At 34.1% G+C, this 21,690-nt stretch overlaps 1 protein-coding gene and 1 long non-coding RNA gene across 6 annotated transcripts; one reads left to right on the forward strand and one right to left on the reverse strand.

The window, feature by feature from the left end:
• The first annotated feature begins 1,152 nt into the window (after nt 1-1,152).
• On the forward strand, nt 1,153-3,121 carry LOC129304997 (uncharacterized). Its single transcript, XM_054944892.1, has 3 exons — nt 1,153-1,377; nt 1,514-1,592; nt 2,381-3,121. The coding sequence occupies exons 1-3, from the start codon at nt 1,372-1,374 to the stop codon at nt 3,058-3,060; spliced, it is 765 nt and encodes a 254-aa protein (XP_054800867.1). The 5' UTR covers nt 1,153-1,371; the 3' UTR covers nt 3,061-3,121.
• LOC129304998 (uncharacterized) lies at nt 2,342-17,698 on the reverse strand. Of its 5 annotated transcripts, none has more exons than XR_008591840.1 (5): nt 17,603-17,698; nt 17,046-17,522; nt 5,717-6,133; nt 5,573-5,628; nt 2,342-2,978 (listed from the first exon to the last, which is right to left on the reverse strand). It is a non-coding gene; the product is annotated as an uncharacterized LOC129304998 (long non-coding RNA). The 5 variants fall into 5 exon arrangements; XR_008591841.1 differs by lacking the exon at nt 2,342-2,978 and adding an exon at nt 5,312-5,464; XR_008591839.1 differs by having other exon boundaries at nt 5,573-6,133.
• Nucleotides 17,699-21,690: the final 3,992 nt, after the last annotated feature.

A 21,690-nucleotide genomic window follows, 5' to 3' on the forward strand; every position in this document is an offset into this window, starting at 1 on the left:
TAAAGAGAGAATTGAAATGATATTGTAACTTACTCTCTCTGAATCACAATGTGGCATTGAATAAATTTTATAATTTTTTTAACTACACCTTTATTTCATTTATTATTATTTTTTTGAGAAAATGATGCATTAAAATTTTAATTATTATTATTATTAAAGTATTTATATAGGATATTTAATGAGGATAAAATTAAAAATATATAATTTTTTTAAGAAATTAAGATTTCAACTAATATTTTTTGAAAATCATGAATTAGCTACTAATGCCTTATATTAGGAACTGCAGGGAGTAATTATTTAGTGTGTAGCAGCATTTTTGAAAATTTATAGTTTTGTTTTGAAAAAATAAGTTTGTAAAATATCATTATTATATTTTATTAGTTTGAGTAATTTTGTCTCAAATTATTTTATAATTTAGGATGGGGTGTAATTGATGATTGACTAATTGATAATTATTCATGATTTTAGATTTATCTATCATTTGATATTTATCTATGTAATCAGTTAGCTCATGTATAAAAAAAAAAAACACACACACACACACACAGATATATACATATATATATACATACATACATATATATATATATATATATATATATAAGTGTCGGTTCAAGGATGTTGGTGCGCTATTTTTTTTTTTTAAAAAAGAAGACAAAATATTTTATGCGCATCATGTACTCTATGCACTGGACCTGGATTCTTTATGTGTGTGTGTATATATATATATAATATGGGTACAGGTACAGAAAAACTAAGATCAAAATCTAATTGGGAATCAAATCTTTGACTGCAATTTTACGGTCAAGCTTAAATTTGAAACTTATGATTAAGCTGATACAAGTCTCTTATCATTTGAAACCAGCATGTAGTAGTATTCCGTGTAATATCTGGCCTCCAAGAATCTTTTTTTGTAGAACATATATTAACTATAATCAAACTTATGGTTAGGTTAAGGTTTGAATTTTTGCCAAGAAGATACTTACATTTAATATTCAATTGTGCCTTAAAAAGAATTGTCACCAATAGAAAAGTATAAAAAAATAATCACATTTTTCTTGACCAAAATAAAAAATAATCAAATTGGCTCAATATATATGTCCAATTTTTATAGTCCCTAGCCAGCTATGTTATTGCCATGTTATATGAGTTGTTTGGGGTGTGATGCAAGAACAAACAAGAACTATGAATGCAAGTGTAGTGGCGAAGAGAGAGAGAGATATATATATAGAGAGAGATAGATAGGTATAGATGGGGGGGGACGCCTCTGCATAAGAACGGAACAAAGAAAGGCTTGGGATTATTCAGTTTCTCACAACAAACTGTGTACAAGTCGCTGTTAGTTTTTCCAATTAAGTGATCAAACCAAAGATGAAGGTGAGATCTCTTTAATTATAATTAATGTTATATCTGCTGAAATCAGTTTCTTGAGACGTTCTTTAATTACGCAAGATTTCATTTTATGAAGAGAAACTACTAAGTTTTAACATGCCAAATGGATATATATGTGCAGCAAAAAGTAACTTTAAAGGTCCAAATGGAGCGTGAAACTTGCAGAAACAAGGCTTTCAAGATAGTTTCTGTCGTTAAAGGTAAGTCTACATATATGTTTCAATACAACAATATACATGTACAGAGTAAATATACATTTGATAGGTAAAAAAAAATAAATTAGTCTCTGAATTATATGTCCAAGAGAATTTGAAACTCTAAATTTATTGTTGGTGCAATTGGACCCTTTTAATATTCTTTTTTATTTTTTGAAAATACTGTAATCTGATTTTTATCGTTAACAAAAATTAACTTTGATCATTGATTGATTAAGAAATAATATAAAAAAGATCTCAAAATTATAAAAAAGGACTAATAAAATTTTCCTAGTCCTTTAATTTTTTATAATTTTTTGGGTTAATGTCTATAATTTTTTTGTCATTTTCTATAATTTTTAAAGTTATTTTCTTATCAAAGTCAAAGTTAATTTTTGTTAACGATAAAGGTTAAATTATATGATTTTAAAAAATTAACAAGTAACACTAAAAATGAATTTAAAGTCTTAAAAAACTTATAGATGTATAGTTTAACAGTGAATTTGTTATTTAATCTTTTGTTATTTAATCTTATGTATGATTGTCTTATCATCAAAGGTTAATTGGTAAGAATATAACCCATCACACTCTACAAAGATATAGATTCCAATCTTCCTCCTGCCTTTTTTTTTTTTTTTCCTGGACTCCAAATCTTCCTCCTACTTAAATGTGAATACTTTCTTAATGTGTAATTCGTAGATGTATGTTTCAAAACACTTTTTGAGTTGTAAGGCTTTAATTTGTTCGAATATAACTGATCATCAAAACATTTTTATTTAATGGTGTATTTGAAGGTGTGAGTTCGGTGTCCATGAACGATAAAGATCAGTTGGTGGTGACCGGGGAAGACGTAGACACAGTCTGTCTGGGAAAGCTTCTGAGGAAGAAGTTCAGTTCTGTCACTGTTCTCACGGTGGAAGAAGTGAAACCTAAGGCTCCCGAGGAGAAGAAGAAGAAGGAAGAAAAAGACAAAGACAAACTCAAAACGTGTTCCATTTCTATTGTACCTTTGAATCCCTGCTCAAGCCGCCACAGCTCAAATTGTCACGGCGGCGACTGCCAGCCCTGCCCGCAGATACTCCCTAACCCTAACCTGAACTGTCATGGAACCTGCAAATCTTGCTCAAACTGTGAAAACTTGAAGCGCCATGGAAACTGTAAGCCATGCACAAGGTGTGGGAGCCCTAAGTGCCTTGGAAGCTGTAAGCCATGTTTTAGGTGTGAGAGCTTCAAGTGCCATGGAAGTTGCAAGCCTTGTTTCAGGTGCCGGAGCTACAAGTGCGATGGTGGGTGTACTTCTTCTTTGTGTCTCCGACCACCGTGCACCGGGCAGTGTCCATCGTGGATCCCATGTTCCAGCTGCTGCTTTAAGAATCCGCCTCCTACCGATCTCTGCGATGAATGTTACATTTACATTTATTTATTAGTAATTGTTGTAATTGTGATTTCCGTTTTTGCAAAAACATGCTGTTGAATAGTAAATATAAAACTGCAATATATTGACAGAAAGAGAGAGAGTCAACATGTGGATAACATACACCGCTCACTTTAAGAAAAATTACTTGTAAAATTACTATTACTAGTAGTGTATATAAATTTTATAACTTTGCATCCTCTATTTTTAATATTTTACATTTTTTAACTAAATAAAAAAATATTTGAATTAGATGTGTAATATTTTTATGATGGAAATATGATATAATAAACATATTTATATAAAAAATTGCGCAATATAATTTTCTGAAAAATGATCATGATAAAATTTATGTATATTATTACAATTTTATTCCCAATATAATTATTATTTTTAAATAAATTTATTAATTTTTAAATTAAATTATTTTGCCTCTGCTCCATGGCTTTGTGTGTGTGTGTGTGTGTGTGTGTGTGTGTCTCACTACTGAACAAGTTGGAGAAAGAAATTTATCAGTTTGGTGTGCTGACATTTTCAAAATGAGTAGAATTCGGTGATTTCTTTTTTTTTAAATAATTTCTTATATAAAATTGTGAAATATTATAAATCAATAACAAATTATTAGTTAAAAGAAGTCAATAATTGTCTAGGTGAGCTTTACTTATACATGTAAGGTTATCTGTTTTGCATGTTGCATTAATAATTAATATAATAGCCATGTTGGTAGCCGTATACTATATAATTAAGAGTTTGGTACTTGGGCGAAGATTTGTGCGTGTCGGAAGTAATATTATTTTTAGTTTGAGAATCTTAACTTATTATTTTTAAATAAAGCCTATTACATGATCCATCTATAGCTAGCTAACTACTAAGCTTGTACGTACTCACACACAGCGCTAGAACTCTAAAACAAAACAAGATAAATAAATTATGGGATTAAATGATAAATTTACCTCTAAATAATAGGTTCAGAGAATTTAAGATCATGAACTCGTTTTTTAATTTTTATGCAATATTTTCCTTTAACATTATATTTCAAAATTGTGCAATATTACCCTTATGTTATTAAATGTTCAAAAATTACAAAAATTATCCCTATGGTTATTAAATATTTCCCATATGGTTATCAGCTTTGACTATTAATTAATAAAAAATTACATAAAATTATCAAGAAATTTTTTTGGTCCTTTTATATAATCTTTTGGGTCATTTTTTATAATTTTTTGATCATTTTTATAATTTTTATTGTTCTTTTATATAATTTTTTAGATTTTTTTAATAATTTTTTAATTAACTAACTGTCAAAACTAACTTTTGTTAATGATGGGAGAAATATAACACTGTTTTAAAAAGTAAAAAAAAAATATTGTACTAAAAATTAATTTAGAGTTTTAAATACTTCTGAACTTATAATTTAAGGATGAAATTGTTCTTTAATCCTAAATTATGAAATAATGCTGTATAAAACCTACTCAGACTACATATTAATATTTAAATTCTTTTGGAGACAATCAACAACGCTTTATATATTTAAATTATGAACTTATAGGCTTCAAGGGGAATCTATCTTACTAACTTAGCTCATACATTTTAATACTTTAAAAGTACTGTCGGCGCGGGGGAGGTTCGTTTCTAATTGGGATTTATGTCATTGACATGATTCAGCCTGACATTTCACATTACTTCTGCAATATAATTTTTTGTTCGACTTATTTTTTCGGTTAACAACCAGTTGGTATCCAATCTAAATTATTGATTTTGGCTAATTAAAAAAAGAAAAGCAATATGCTATTATAAATTCGTATTCAAGTATGATCAGTTCTAGCTAAATGGGATATTTTTACGACATGATATTTTTCATTTATAATCACAATCTCTAATTATGGATAAACATGAATCTAGAGGATTTTGTGGACTAATTGTTTTTGAAGAAATTGTTTGATTGGTATAGATATTGATGGTTTGATTTTCTAGTGTGACGGAGAATTTTCTCAAAATTAAAGGAATAAGGCACTTGGAAGGGTAATTGAGGACAATCATGTGATTTTTGGGAATAAATATGTGATTTAAATGTGGTAGAAGGACTTTGGAAGATTTATTTAATATTTATGGGAGTTGATGTGATTTTGCAGATTATCTCCGGTAATTGCTGCCCTCTATCCAAAGAGCTTGCTTGCTCAGGTAACTTTAGTTGTTTCTGTCTGGCGAGAAGTAACTACACACATTTAATTTTTTTTTTGGGCAAGTAAATATATATATATATATATATAGATATGTATCACAAATTATTTTTCAAAAACTACTGGCCGTACTGTGAGGTTATACAAAATAAATCCTGAATTATTAAAAACAAAGTACCCAGCACCCCCCTTTTATTTTCAACTAATGTCCATTTATTTCTTCTCTCTCCCTCCTTGACCCTCTCTTTATCTCTCATCAGGTCCTTCCTTTTGTCATTTTTTATCTGGTTTTTGCAACAACAAAAGGGACAAGAGATTATGAGAAAACTACAACATAATAACAACAAGAACCAAGACATGAAGGGTCAAGAGGAGATTGAACCAAAACTCACATAAAAAATGTTGGAGTACTCATTGTTGATGAAGCATCTCTCTAGAACTAGAAAAGCTAAAATAGAGAATCAAAATTTTGAAAAGCAATGAGATAAAGCCATATGGAAAAGGAATCTGAAAATTATAACACCAATGAATCTTACATTCATTTTCTGCTATTCTCTTTCTCTTCCATATTCACATTCTTTGCTTAAGGGTTTTCCTAATCTCACCAAGATTTAGTACCAACACCACATCTTCATCTTCCTCATTTGCTCCTCTTGGCTCCTCCATGATCTCCTTAGTGAACAAGTTTCAAGACATCTTTGCTCGGGTCAAAAGCCAGTCCACCATGGATCTTCCCTAGGTCATCGTCATTGGGAGCCAAAGTAATGGCAAGTCTAGTGTTCTCAAAGATCTTGCCTAGGAGGCTGCTAGTGTTGTAGCTCGTGTAGATTAAGAAGAAGTCCAATAGCACTGAAGAGAAGTATAAGGAGTTCCTCCACTTTTCTAGCAAGAGGTTCTATGATTTCTCTGAGATTCAAAGTGAGATAAAGCCATATGGAAGGTATCGCTGATGACTGTTTAAAGGTGAAGAAGAAGGAAGAAAAAGAAGATATGGATGGTGAGTAGAGAGAGTGAAAGAGTGAAAGAGAAGCCAAAGGGTTAAGGAGGATGTTAATGTGCCCTACAAAGCAAAATAAACGGACAATAGTTGAAAATAAACGGGAGACGCTAGATGATGCTCCTTTTTTAATAGTTCAAGTTTATTTCACACCTTATAGTATGAGTTACCTAATGGTCCTCAAAAAATAATTCATAACTAAATTTGTCCCTTTATCCTACATAGATAGATAGATATATATATATATATATATATATTCTAGATATACTATGATTAATATGAGATTAATTTATGTTAAATGAGTTGTTCTAATGATGAGTACATATGTGGATAAGTGAAAACATGTTGAAAATTTATGAGGATTGTAGTTATTGCTATAATTCTGTGTATGATTATCATGATATTCGCTAGGTGCCTAGTGGTTGTCCTACACATTCTTAGGGCAGTATTTCTCCTTCCTTGGCTAGGATTGGAGTTAGCTCTTGGAACATATAACACTCTCTAGGTCATAGAAGATAGGGAAACTATGGATTGGTGTTGAGTTTTGCTCCTTTGGCTAGGTTGCACCTCAACATTGGTGAGCTTGATAAGGTCTGGTCACATGAATGAATCTTGTTTATTGTGACAATCCATAGATCCAGTCAAAGGAATAACAAGGGAGATGATTGTTGATATGTGATGTTGTGATTAACAACATGTAAATTATTATTTGTTGTTTAGTTATTTTTTATGCCTTAATTGTTTATAAACATACCTACATGCATTATAAATTACCTTGTGATTATTTGGACCCTTAGTCTCATTACGTGTTTCTAACATTTCCAGGAAAATTAGGTACGGCCAAAGGGGAGTAGGCAGAGACTTGAGGCAACATTAATATGCCTCAAATCTATTTTCTATTTTTGAGTTATATTGTGTATTGGCCAATTAGGACTTTTGCTGCATATTTTTGATAACATCTTGGTGTATAGTAGCAACTTCCATGAGCACACGGCTCATCCTTGCATCATTTTACAAACTTTAAAACATCATGAGTTCTTTGCTAATCCTAAAAAGTGCTTATTTGCTCAAACAAAAGTATCTTTCTTGGGTCAGTAGCAATGGATATGAAAAAAATTAGTGCTATACAAAATTGGCCAATTCCTCAAAATGTAATCGATAGAACTTCGTGGATATTTGGCAAAACCCTTGATAGATTTGACCAAAAAGGATGTTTTTCAATGGAATGCTTCTGCAAGTATTAACTACTATTCCCGTGCTTCATCTTCCAGATTTTACTAAGTCTTTTGTTGTGGAATGTGACGCTTCATCTACAAGCATTGGGGTTGTCTTACAACAAGAAGGCCATCCAATTGCTTATTATAGCAAAGGTTTATCTTTTTCAAAGAGACATGAGTCTATTTATGACAAGGAATTACTTGCACTAATTTGTGTTACAAAAATGGAGGCATTACTTAGGTCACAAGTTTGAAGTACACATTGACCATTTGCTATTAGAAAAATACAAAAGCAAAGGAATTTAGCGAGAGATTGTCCATCTCATAGTTTGACTTAAAAATTAACGAAGGACTGTTCATCTCTCTCTAAAATTTTACTAAGTCTTTTGTTGTGGAATGTGACGCTTCATCTACAAGCATTGGGGTTGTCTTACAACAAGAAGGCCATCCAATTGCTTATTATAGCAAAGGTTTATCTTTTTCAAAGAGACATGAGTCTATTTATGACAAGGAATTACTTGCACTAATTCTGTGTTACAAAAATGGAGGCATTACTTAATAGGTCACAAGTTTGAAGTACATATTGACCATTTACTATTAGAAAAATGCAAAAGCAAAGGAATTTAGCGAGAGATTGTCCATCTTATAGTTTGACTTAAAAATTAATGAAGGACTGTCCATCTCTCTCTAAAATAAGATAACTAACGAGGGAAATAGCAAGAGGCTACCAATCCCTCTCTAAAATAAGATAATTAGTTCAGGATTTATCCCTAGCTAAATTACTACAAAAAATGACTTTTGGCAATAAAAATTAAATTTAAAATTAACTAAAATATTCATAATAAAATTATATAATATTTAATATTTTCTTTATTTTAAGTTCATTTTCATTAATAAAATACTTTTTTAAAGATACAATATAAAGAATAATTTAAATAAAATATAAATATTTTTAACATATTAATAATTCAAAATAAAATTTAATATATATGTTTATTTTATAATATATTATTCAATATATTTGTGTATTTAAATAATATATATTTAATTTTTTATATAATGACTGTAGATACCTTTTAGTTCAATTAGCAAAGAAGTAGAGAATAAGGCTTAAAAGGTAAGAGATCAAGGGTTGAAGTCTTGGACTTGACATAAACATAATGAATATGTAATATGGTAAGGAGCAAGTGACATGATGCGAGGTAGACTATGAGTTGTCGCACATGTAGAAGGTGATGAGGCACGAGATGATAGGTGATATGTTGGTTGACGAGATACAAGATTGTTAGCGACATGTCACAAGTTGACACAAATGATAGGTGATTTAGCCATCACTATTTTTAAATATAAGCATATTTAGCGAGAGATGAGTGAGGAATACTAAATCGAATACTGAATCCCTCGCTAAATTTAACAAGTCATTTTTTAGTTACAAATTTAGCTAAAAGGCATTTTGTTTCTCACTAAAATGTAATTTAGTAAGGGAAAAAGGCATTTAGTGATTACTGTAGCTTTAAATATTTGTTAGAGCAAAGAATTACAACTCTTGAACAATAGCGTTTATTGATGAAACTACCATCCTTCGAGTTTACCATTATTGATAAGGCTGACAGTTCCAGTCGAGGGGTTGATCCTTCTTTCTAAATGCGCCTATTCAACACAATTCTTTGCTTTAATCATTCCTTATGTGGCTAACTTTTAAGATTGCAAAATTGTAAAATGGTGAATTTACGGCCCCAATTCTACCATCCTTACAGACGAATCCACATTTTGCCATATCTTCAAGTAAACTCTATTATAAAGATCATATGGTAATCCCATCATGCACTAATTTGAGTCTTAAACTCATGGCAAAAGCACATAATTCACCTATAGAGGGTCATGGAGGCTTTTTGAAAACCTTGAAGCGCCTTCAACAATACTATTTCCGGAGGAATATGAAACAAGAGGGTCATGGAGGCTTTTATCTTAAACTGCACCATATGGCAACAAAATAAGTATCAACCTCTTTCTCCTGTTGGACTTTTATAGCCATTGGGAATTCTAAAACATACTTACGAGGATATATCTATTGATTTACAGCTAATAAGCTCCCTAAGTCTAATGGCATGGATACAATTCTTGTGGTGGTTGATCATTTCAGCAAGTACGGTCATTTTACACAAGCCTATATCTACCAAAACAGTGGCTGCTACCTTTTGTAAGGAAGTGGTGAAACTTCATAGAATTCCCAAGTCTATTACATCGGATAAGGACATCATCTTTCTTAGTGCGTTTTGGCAAGAATTGTTTCGCTTAAGTGGGACTCAATTAAAGATGAGTAATGGTTATCATCCTCAATCCGACGGTCAAACTAAAGTTGTCAATTGATATCTTGAAACCTATCTATGATGTTGATAGAGCCCATTATTTTCCTAAGACATATCAGAGGAAGTCAAAGGGGAGGAATAACTCTAGTGGAAATACTTTAACTGGTCCAGGGACTTATCCGTCAGTCCCTAGCTGTAAGGAACATTAATTTGTGATCTTTTATCATAATTAGAATCTTTTGGGTAGTATGGGCTGTGTGTAAGCCATGCTGAAGGTATTATTAGTCTTTTGCTTGGAGAGTGGGAGAGGAGAGGAGAATGGAGTTGTGAGGAGAGACTGGCCTCTCGAATGCCAGTGGTAGGGAACTTGTATTGTGAAGCTTGAAATCTAGTGGTTGGAGTTATCTTGATTTTATAGAGGAAATAGGGTTTTTGCCAGAATCAAAGAGTGTCCTTGTAACTCTGATTCGGTCCATTTAGCTCATTATTATAAAAAACCTCAGCATTTTCCTCTCATATTTAGTACTGTTATTGTCTTAATTTAGTGTTTTTGTTGTATTATTAGTTAAGTCACATTATTTGGTATCAAAGCAGTGAGATTTCTGGGTAAATTGAGAGAGAAGTTATAGCCGAGAGAGTACAATATGCTGACCAAGAAGTACAGGAGTTGAAGGAGACAGTTCGGGTATTAACTAAGGATGTAGGTGACATCAAAGATACATTGAAGGCAATTACCGAAACACTGGGGTAGATAGAAAAGAGGATACCAGGGCCACGTGTGGAAGAACAAGAAGGAAATCATCATGAGGAGGCTTCTGCGATGAACCCAGGGGGAGATATTAAAGGTGGCAAGTATTAAAAATTAAAGCTACCTATTTTCTCAGGCGAGGACCCCATTAGATGGTTTTTCAGAGTCAAACGCTATTTTCACGTGAATTCTGTAATAGAACAGGAAAAACTGGAGGCAGCTGTGGTATGTCTTGAAGGTAAAGCTTTAAACCGGTACCAATGGCTCGATACAAGGACTCCACTGAGCAACTGGCCCGAGTTTAAAAGAGAGCTATTGTGATGATTTCATTCCTCCCAACCAGGAGGTGAGTACGAGAGGTTATTCACAGCTAAATAAGAGAAATCTGTGCTTGAGTTTGTAGAAGAATTTGAGTTATTGTCAACGCCATTAAGGGAAGCTTTAGAAGAATGCTTAATTGGAGCTTTTCATTCTAGTCTAAAAGATGAAATTAAGGCTGAGCTGAAACTCACCAAAACTACTACATTGAGAGACCTGATAGAGGTGGCCGTGTGTATTGATGAGAGAAATCAAATGCTGGCTGAAAGTAAGGAGTCTAAGGCAACTCGAGCCCAACGCACCCATTATGGGCCAAGATCTGATTCAGCCCAACCAATGTATTCTGCACGTGTAGCCCATGTGACAGAAGGTAGCAAGCACGCGACAACATTAGCGTCTTCCTCTACAGAAAACACGAGGCGGACTGACGCAAAAATAGAGCATTCTAAGGCTGGGAGTACATCGAATTGGAGTTCTGCAGTGAGGAAAGGAAGCAATTCTCGGCTCCTATCTGATGTTAAAATCACAAGAAGGAGAGAACTAGGGTTGTGTTTCAAGTGCGGTGACAAATATAATCCCACTCATTAGTGCAAGAACAAAAATCTCTAAGTTTTGATCATGGAGAAGGGAACGGACTGGACACTTGAGGAGGAAGGAGTAGAAACTGAACTTGAACTTGAAGTCGAAGGTAATGAGAATTCTAAAAAGAGATGCAGATGGAGTTGTCTTTAAACTCCATGGCGGGATTCAGCGACAACCATACCATAAAGGTCAAAGGGACCCTTGTGGGCACTAAAGTGATCATACTCATTGATAGTGGGGCCACTTATAATTTCATTGCTAAGGATTTGCAGAGCAGGTTGAAACTACTTACTGATGAAATTTTTAAGTATAAAATTACAGTAGGCGATGGCTTTACCTTGAAAGGGAAAAAGCGTTGCAAGGATCTCTGTATGAAGGTACAAGGGCTTAATATCATTCAGACTTTTTATCCATTCCCCCTAAGTGGTGTTGATGCTGTATTGGGAATGGAATGGTTGAAATCACTGGGTGATGTGAGAGTGAACTGGAGCTGACTAACGATGAAGATTGGTGAAAAAGGAAAGCAAGTTTGTCTACAAGGGGACCCAACTCTCACCAGAGCACAAGCCACCTTCAAATCCTTAATGCGCTCAGTAAGGAAGAAAGGGGAGGGATTCTTGATTGAATATAATGGCCTGACCATTAATAGTGAAAGTACAGAAATTCTGAACCCGAAAATTCAAACATTATTGGAAAATTTTCCAATGGTTTGCCAAGCTATTGAGGGGCTTCCTCCATCCCGCTCTAAGGATCATGCTATTGTAATAAAACTGGGGGAGCAACCACCAAATATCAGGCCTTACCGATACCCCTACTTATAAAAAAATGAAATAGAGAACATGGTGAAAGACATGTTGAAATTTGGAATTATACGACCCAGCAACAGTCCTTACTCAAGCTCGATATTGCTAGTGAAGAAAAAAGATAGAAGTTGGAGGTTTTGTGTTGATTACAGGGCATTAAACAAAATTACAGTTCCTGATAAATTTCCTATTCCCGCTATTGATGAGTTACTTGACGAATTGAAGGGAGCCACAGTGTTTTCAAAGCTGGATTTAAAGTCTAGGTACCATCAAATCCGAATCAAAGCAGGGGATGAACACAAAACATCATTCAGGTGAGGGACATTATGAGTTTAAGGTGATGCCATTTGGATTAACCAATTCCCCCTCAACCTTCCAATCCTTGATGAATGAGGTATTCAGGGAATATTTGTGCAAGTTCTTATATACAGCAGTGATGTAACCGCTCACTTGAAGCATTGAGGACAGTATTTTCTGCCCTGAAAGAAAATCAGCTCATGGTAAACTTAAAGAAGTGTAGCTTTGTTCAGTCCAAGATTGAATACTTGGGGCATCTGATTTTAAAAGAAGGGGTTCAAGCCGATCCAGCCAAGATAGAGAGCATGATGAAGTGGCCAAAGCCTAAGAATGTGAAATCCTTGAGAGGATTCCTAGGGCTGAGCTGATACTATCTTTATTTTGTCAAGAATTATGGGAAGACTCCTCTCACTGATTTACTCAAAAAAGACTCATTTAAATGGTCAACGAAAGCAGAAACAGCTTTTGAAAAACTCAAAACAACTATGACCACACTAACTGTGCTTGCAATGCCTGATTTTACCCTTCCTTTTGAGTTAGAAACCGATGCCTCTGGCACTGGGGTAGGGGCTGTTCTAACACAGCAAGGCAGACTTGTAGCATACTATAGCCAAAAACTCTCTACTCGAGCACAACAATGCTCCATTTATGAAAGGGAGCTCATGGCTATTGTCATGGCAGTTAAGAAGCGGCGGCATTATCTTTGGGGGCATAAGTTCATCATTCATACAAATCAAAAGGCCTTGAAATACTTGTTAGAGCAAAGAGTAGTGGAAGAAAACTAGCAGAAATAGGTCTCTAAATTATTGGGACACAAGTTTAAAATTGTGTACAAGCTTGGGAAAGAGAATAGGGCTGCTGATGCATTATCCAGACAAGAAGAATCACTGGAATTGCTGGCATTTTCTTTATAGCAATATAATGATGTAGAAGACTGGGAAAAAGAGGTACAAGCTGACCCAAAATTGAGAAAAATTCTGCAGCAACTTATCACGGATAAAAATAGGGTGGAAGGGTACAGCGTGGTCCATGGCTGCCTGCACTACAAGGCAAACTGGTGCTACCAAAAAGCTCATCCAGAATTTCCTTGCTACTTAAGGAGTTCCATGATTCTCCGATAGGGGGCATTTAGGTTATTTATGGACTTACAAGAGGCTATCCAATGTAGTGTATTGGGAAGGGATGAAAAGGGATGTTTAGCAATATGTGGCAAGTTGTGAGGTATGCCAGAAGAATAAGTATCACGCTTTAACTCCTGTTGGTCTGTTACAACCATTAACTATTCCTCAAAGTGTTTGGGAAGATATTAGCATGGATTTCATCACCGGGCTTCCCAAATCAAAGCGGTATGACACCATCCTAGTAGTGGTGGATAGACTCACAAAATATGCACATTTCTTCCCTCTTGCCCACCCTTTTTCTACAAAGGATGTTGCTGAAAGTTTGTAGCTGAGGTTGTGAAGCTACATGGTTTCCCTAAAACCATAGTTTCAGATCGAGATAGGGTTTTCATTAGCCATTTTTGGCAAGAATTGTTCAAACAAGCTGGAAATCAACTTTGCCTTAGTTCATCTTACCATCCGGAATCTGATGGACAAACAGAGGTGATAAATAGAAGCTTGGAAACTTACTTGCGTTGTTTTGCCAATGTGAAGCCTACTCAATAGGCTAAATGGTTGTCTTGGGCTGAATATTGGCATAATACTTCATTCCATAGTGCGGCGGGCATGACACCTTTTAAGGCAGTGTATGGAAGGGATCCTCCTACTTTTTTAAAATTTAGTGGCGAACCCTCAGCTGTAGAAGATGTGAATACACAGATTCAGATTTGAAATCAGATCATTGAGCAATTACGAGAAAATTTAGCTAAGGCTCAAAGCAAAATGAAGGTGCAAGCTGACAAGCATCGTAGGGATGTGCATTTTGAAGTGGGGGACCTTGTTTATGTGAAACTTCGACCTTATCGATTGAAAACCTGGGCTCGGAGGGACAATGAGAAGCTTAGCCCACGTTTATACGGACCTTTTAAGGTTCTTGAAAAGATTGAGACTGTGGCCTACAAGCTGGAACTCCCACCCACTGCCGCATTCACCCTGTATTCCATGTTTCTCAGCTAAAGCAAACAGTTTTAGTTGCTGTGGTACAACCTTCCATTCCCCAATACTTTCTAATGAATTTGAATTGCAGGTGCAGCCTCAAGATATAAGAAAGGTTCACAAGCTTATGAACGGACAGCGAGAGGTGTTGGTTAAATGGCAAGATTTACCAAAATTTGAGAATTCTTGGGAATGTGCAGAAATGATTTGCTAACAGTTTCCAACTTTTCCCCTTGAGGACAAGGTGAAACTCTTAAGAGAGGGTAATGATAGAGCCCATTATTTTCCTAAGACATATCAAAGGAAGTCAAAGGGGAGGAATAACTCTAGTGGAAATACTCTAACTGGTCCAAGGACTTATCCGTCAGTCCCTAGCCATAAAGAACAGTAACTTGTGATCTTTTGTCATGATTAGAATCTTTTGGGTAGTATGGGCCATGTGTAAGCCATGCTGAAGGTATTAGTAGTCTTTTGCTTGGAGAGTGGGAGAGGAGAGGAGAATGGAGTTGTGAGGAGAGACTGGCCTCTCGAATGCCAGTGGTAAGGAACTTGTATTTGAAGCTTGAAATCTAGTGGTGGAGTTATCTTAATTTTATAGAGGAAATAGGGTTTTTGCCAGAATCAGAGAGTGTCCTTGTAACTCTGATTCGATCCATTCAGCTCATTATTATAAAAAACCTCAGCATTTTCCTCTCATATTTAGTGCTGTTATTGTCTTAATTTAGTGTTTCTGTTGTATTATTGGTTAGGTCACATTAGATGTTTTTCCCAAGAACATCCTAAATCTTGGAGCCAATTCCTACATTGGGTTGAATTTTCTTACAACACTAGTTACCATACTTCTTCCGAATCTACTCCATTTAAAGTAGTTTATGGGAAAGAGCCTCCAGTCCTTCTTCCTTATGTTGAAGGGCAAACTAGAATTGATGACCTTGAGGAGTACTTCTTGAAATGTGATGCTTTAATAAGTACTATTAGGGACAATCCGATTCACCCTCAAGCAGATTCTAAGCGAAGAAATGTTGCATTTGTTTCAGGTGACATGGTTTATTTAAAGCTTCAACCATATCCGTCAACGTTCACTGGCGCAAAGGCGTTATTAAAAACTTTTCGCAAGGCATTTTGGTCCTTATCCAGTATTTAAAGGAATTGGCAAGGTTGCCTATGAGCTTCAGATCCCTCCAGCTGCAAGAATACATCCTGTCTTTCACGTCTCTTTGCTCAAGTTGGCCCACGGATCAATTTCTCATACTTCATTGCCACCATTACCTATATCGGATGATTGGCAGTTACAAGTTAAACCAGATCAAGTTCTTGATGTCTGTGTATAAACAGTGGACAATTAATAACTTTCGGAATTGCTTGTTCAGCGAAAAAATCACTCTCACGAGGAAGCTTATGACCTGATTGCTGCACAATTTCCTTCTTTTCGCCTTGAGGACAAGGCTATTCTCCTAAGGGAGGCTAATGATAGGAACCAACGTTCCTTGTTGGTATACTCTAGGCAGGTGGCAGTCTTATGTGATATTTTATATTTTATTGCTTTTATTAACTGTTTTATGTTAGTTATATGTTGTTATTGTCAGTTTTTTATTGATAAGGTTGGGTAGTTATATTTAGTTATTTTGTCTTGTTACAAATACCCTCTCTTGTAACTATTGGCGGTATGAATGAAGTTTATTCAGATATATTTGGAGATTCTCCTCTTTCTAGGATTAGATTTTGATTCTAGAACTTGTGGTGGCTTGCCCACTGGTGACGGAGCTTCAACTAATTTTTAACATAGTTGATTAAATGCTGACCTTAACAAAAGTTCATAGGCATCTACATCACCAAGGCAACAACTCTAACAACCTAACACAAAGGGACAGAACAACTCTAACAACCTTTTGAGAACCCAATGTTTCTATTGACAGCAAGTTTTTAAAAGTCAAGGCAAAAACAAAAATTGGCATATACCTGACAAAGTTATAAATATATCTAGTTCACATAGCATGCAAAGTATATTTATAGAACAACAATTGAAAGCAACAGAAAATGTAACAGTGTTATTATATATTCAACAGGGGAGTATCACATAACATCAGAACAGGGAATATAAGAGATGAATAAACTCCGTAACTCTTTATATGACATCAATAAGTCACAGAAGGGATCTTGAAGTAGCCAAGTATTCAATTGTAGGCTCATAATAGCACAATAGCCATATGCAGAGACATGTTTCAGAGAGAATTCAAACTTGACTCTCATTTCTAATGTCAACACAAGTTCCTTCAATTCTAACTTTGCTAGTCCCAATACTTAATATGTCTATTAATATATCAATCACAAAGTCAGCATATCTCTAATTCCCCGATCATCCTCTCTCCCATTGTTTGCAAAGGAAAGAAGAGCCATACAGTATGCCCTAGAGGCTATTAGATATCTAGCATAGATAACAGAACCCATACGGACCAACTAATGTTTAAATCTCTTGTGATCAAGTTATGAAAAATTACCTGAATCGATTGTTGAGTGGATGCTGGTGAAACCTCAAATAAGAGCCTTTCTTTCTCTTGGACCAACGTTCAACAAACAAGAGGGGAGGAGGAAATAATTTTCAGTTCAAAAATTGTACCACTAAAAAATTTAAAAACATTTGAACCATGAAATCCACTTATCTCAGCCGGTAAGAGGATCTAAAATTGATTTCTGTTCCTTGGGCTTTCAGTGGAGCGAATAGCGATCCGCTAGGTGTCCCCGCCACTGCACACTATTTCTCACCAAGAGAAACGCTCTAGCCTCTCCAATTATCGGCAACAGGCTCTTCTGAATTGCCAAGATCGCCTCCGTATCAGAGATATTGATTTCATCCGACTCTCATTTCGCTGTCTTGGGGTCTCCTCTCAGCAATCCACAGTTTACCCACTTCCTTTCCTCTTTAATCATCATCCATCCTTCGAGGATCAGATTTAGATATCCTCTGTCACCAACTCCTAGACAGAAAATAAGAAACACATCAACCTTAAAGCTTTCCAACTTCATTGATTGGATAAAACACACAAGAAAATTTTACCTTGCAAGTTGTGGGCTTCACCGAGATATGATTCTTCTCATGAGAAATGATGGTCATGATAGAACCCAGAAGAAGATAGTCAGTAATGCTAGAGGCGCGCGTTTTACGACTGGTGATTTAGTGACCGTTAGGCCCTTTTACGTCTTCACTTCACAACGGTAATAAATTTTTTTTTTTTTAAGAACACAACGGTAAAAGTTCATTCAGAGATATAAGACTATAGGATAGACTTATATACTTACCTTTATATACTTAATATACTTTCATTTAATTAAATCAAGATATGTGAATTTTAATATATTAATAATAAAAATTTATTATAGAATAAATAATTTATAATAAATACAGATATTTTGATTTAATTAGAAATAAGCACTTTAAATATATGTGACTAAGTATATAAATTTTTTCTTATGATTATTAAAATATTCACAACAATATGCTCTTTCTCCAAGTCTATTTTTTGTTAAAATATTCTTCATTATTCTAGGAGTAAATTTCTTCATTAATCCAAATTATTATTATATGTTTTATATTTTTCTAATTATATATATGCACTTGAAGATAAAAATAAAGAGGAATAGAAAAATCAGAAATTAAAAGGGATTGGAAAGCAATTGTATCATGACCTTGTATGTCTGTTTGTTTGGTTTAATAAATATATTGGTCCCTTTTAGCTTAGTTATTATTTATAATTGTTCTTGTATATAATCAATTTTATATCTAAATTTTAGATGACCAGATAGGAAATGTCTTGTAACTATTTTTCCATAATAGGTTAAGATTTACTTACTTACTACTTCAATAATTTTCATTAACCATTTTCCCATTTTATCACCAATGGATTTGTTTAATAATTTTTAATTTATTCAATTCATTATAGTAATTTGATTTGATTGTTCATATAACAAACTCAATTATTTTTCTTTTAATATACACTCTATTATTATTTTTCAAATTAAAATGGCTCCTTTTTTTTGATGAATTCTTTCCGACGAGGAGAATTCTAGTTATTATATGAGATGAAATAAAAATAAGTGTAATAGAAATTATTAATTGCTTTATTAAAAAGAGAAATTATTAATTTCCGCTTCATGAGAAGTCATAGCTTCACCATGAACATGGTCTGCGTACTATCTCATTGAAAGGCAAATCTCAACCCCGTACTTTTGACTGTATAGAAAATTTGCAAAATTCTCAGCCATTTCACATATCTCTCCATGCAATGACCAAAAATTGTAGCTTCCACGAATTATATGTTTTGAACTACCACTTTTCAATGTTCAGATAATAATTTTTCATTAAAATTAAAACTAATAATATGAGCTGAGTCTGCAAACTCAATACATTAACTCAAAAAATTATAGTAGGTTGGATTCAAAAAAATAAACTTATTTAAATGTGAGTTGAATTAAGCTTGCATCACATAATTCAAACCTGCAACAGGCTAACTCACTGATTGGCGAGTTAACCCTCTTATTATTTTATTTAAGAAAACAGGATAAAAGAAAATGGGCAAACAATGCACAAACCCAAACCCTGAACATTCACAATCAGGAAAAAAGGGGCTCTTCTTTTTTTTTTTCTTTTTTTCTCCTTACCTCCCCATCTTCACTTTTTACTAATTTTATCTTTTTAAAAAAATTATTTAATAAAATAATATGAAGAGTGAAGATGGAAGAGGTGGAGAAAATAGAAAAGATAGCAAAGGAGAGTCCCCTCTCCCCACGATCGGCCGATCACTCTATCGCTCGGTGTCTCATCCCGACAGTCGCTCGCTCACTCAACTTCTCTGTTCTCGGCTTCTTGCTATCGCTCGGTGCTCGCTTCCTTCTCGCATCTTGCTTGCTTCATTGCTCGTTTAGCAAATGATTAAATCTCTTGCTCTTCTGCTCGGCTCGCTTCCTTCTCGCATCTCCCCTCGGCTCAACTCTTCTACTCAAGCTCCTCATTAATTAAATCTCTTGCTCACCGTCCTGCTCGTGCAGTCTCTTGCTCAAGCTCCTCATTTATCATCATCAGGTTCGTCCCCTCATCTTGTTCCTTACTCTCTGACTTGGTTAATTGATTTTTGTTCTGGGATCTGCAAATGATGGTCCTTTCTAATTGTGGTAATTAGGAAATTTTTTCACCGTTTAATAGAATCTCTTGAATTATATATACGAATATATGCTTGGGTGGTAATTTTGCAGACGCATTTTATTATACATAACCAGCTTATAATTTATACTAAAGAAATGACGAAAATCAAAGGGAATAATCTCGAAAGTCTAGCATAAATCCATTTGGATTATTAAAACAGAGCAAGAAAACAGAGGGTGCCGCTGCGAGAAATAGGAACAGGGCGTGTGATGTAATGTAATGGAGGAGTTATGGGGATGACATGGGCTGCTCCTGCCCATGCCTACCAAGTTTCGCGAAAAATCCATTTATAATTTGATCAAATAATAAAATTAAATTTATATTTTGTCTCTTTTCTTTATACATAACTATTTAATTAGATTATATTTAAGCATTATTAAACACAATTAGGATTAATATTTTCTGCATTCACAAAATAATAAGGCATAATTGTGGTTAGATGACCCTTTTTTTAAAAAAAAAAAATTATCTCTAATCTAACCATTTCTTATAAGGAGAAAGCCTTCATGAAGCTGAGCTCCTTCATGACCAAGACCTATTTGAGCATAAGCCTTAAAAACCGAAGGGTAAGTCAATCGTTCAGGTTGAGTCTCTGAGTATAGCATTTGACCTGTGCATTGTGAAGAATTTGAAAAATATGTGCAAGCTTCTTGATTTGTAGCTCTAGGTTTTATATTTTGTATTTTGTATCGATTCCTTGCAAAGTACCCATATAAATTTGAGTTGTCTGGCTGGTTGATTTAGTTCTCTGTTTACTTTGTATTGATTCCTTGAAAAGAACTCATATAAATTTTGAAGGATGACATGTGATATTCTTAGCATTTCAATCACTACAATAGCTAGTGAATCTGTTTTAAGCATTGGATCGAGAGTTCTCACAAAATATTGAAGTAGCCTTCTTCATGATAATTTTAAAGCTCTTATTTGTACTCACAATTGGATTCTTAGTTTTTCATGGCTCGATAGTATAATATTTATATTTTTTCATTTATCTTCTAGATTTCTAAATGTTAATTATATATTCATATTAATTATATTTTATCTTTGTTTGTGACAGATGAAGTCTTGAAAAAATCTACTCAAATTAATGTTGTTGTAGATTTTGAAAAAGCTTCTAACATTATCATTAATTAGAAGAAATTTTGTAACATATTTTACTTCTAAGAGTTTATGATGTTTCACATGAGAACTCATTGTTGTTTGGGTTTTTTGTGTTTTTTATATCAGAACTCACTATTGTTACGCTTTTGTTTTTAGCCAACTATAGTACATACGATTTAAGTGTGAAAGAATATGCTCATAGCTTGATCAATATTCCATATTTGCTTCCTTCCTCTCAATCTATTGATGAGATTTTTCAACTATATGACTAAATTTTTTGAAATTTCTTGGTATTAATGTTGAGGTGATCAACGTCTCAATTTAGAGAAAATAAAAAAAATACTTAAAAAATGTTTTTTTTATTGGCAGGTTGCCTGCGAACCCATTGCGGGTAAGCGAGTTGGCTCATATATAACCTGCATAAGATGTAGGTTATGCCAACTCACCCCCATAACCCGTAACTTGTTGCGGGCCAACTCGCTGGTCGCAAATTGACCTATATTACTAGCTTTAATTAAAATAAAAACTGCACAACTTGTCATTACGTTGAAGCTTTCGATGGTTATCAGCCGATGTAGAATTGATGGTCTAGCGACCTTGCCGCAAGTAATGGGGCTCCAATGGCCACCATAGTTCTGGCACTAATGACAATGGTAATAAGGTAGACCTTTTTTTATTTGGAGGAATCTATAAAAAATTTTAAATCTTTAAAATAGGAGAAAAGTACATATGTAAAGATAACAATTGAAGAGTACTTTGGTTTAACTAGTTGAGAAAATTGAATCAACTTATTTTAGAGACTCAAATTCAAGTCTTAAAATATGTATTCATATTAAATAAATATA

The sequence above is a fragment of the Prosopis cineraria genome, unplaced genomic scaffold (assembly GCF_029017545.1).
Source record: "Prosopis cineraria cultivar Desert tree isolate PC_DT_omini unplaced genomic scaffold, ASM2901754v1 PC3, whole genome shotgun sequence".
Taxonomy (NCBI): domain Eukaryota; kingdom Viridiplantae; phylum Streptophyta; class Magnoliopsida; order Fabales; family Fabaceae; genus Prosopis; species Prosopis cineraria.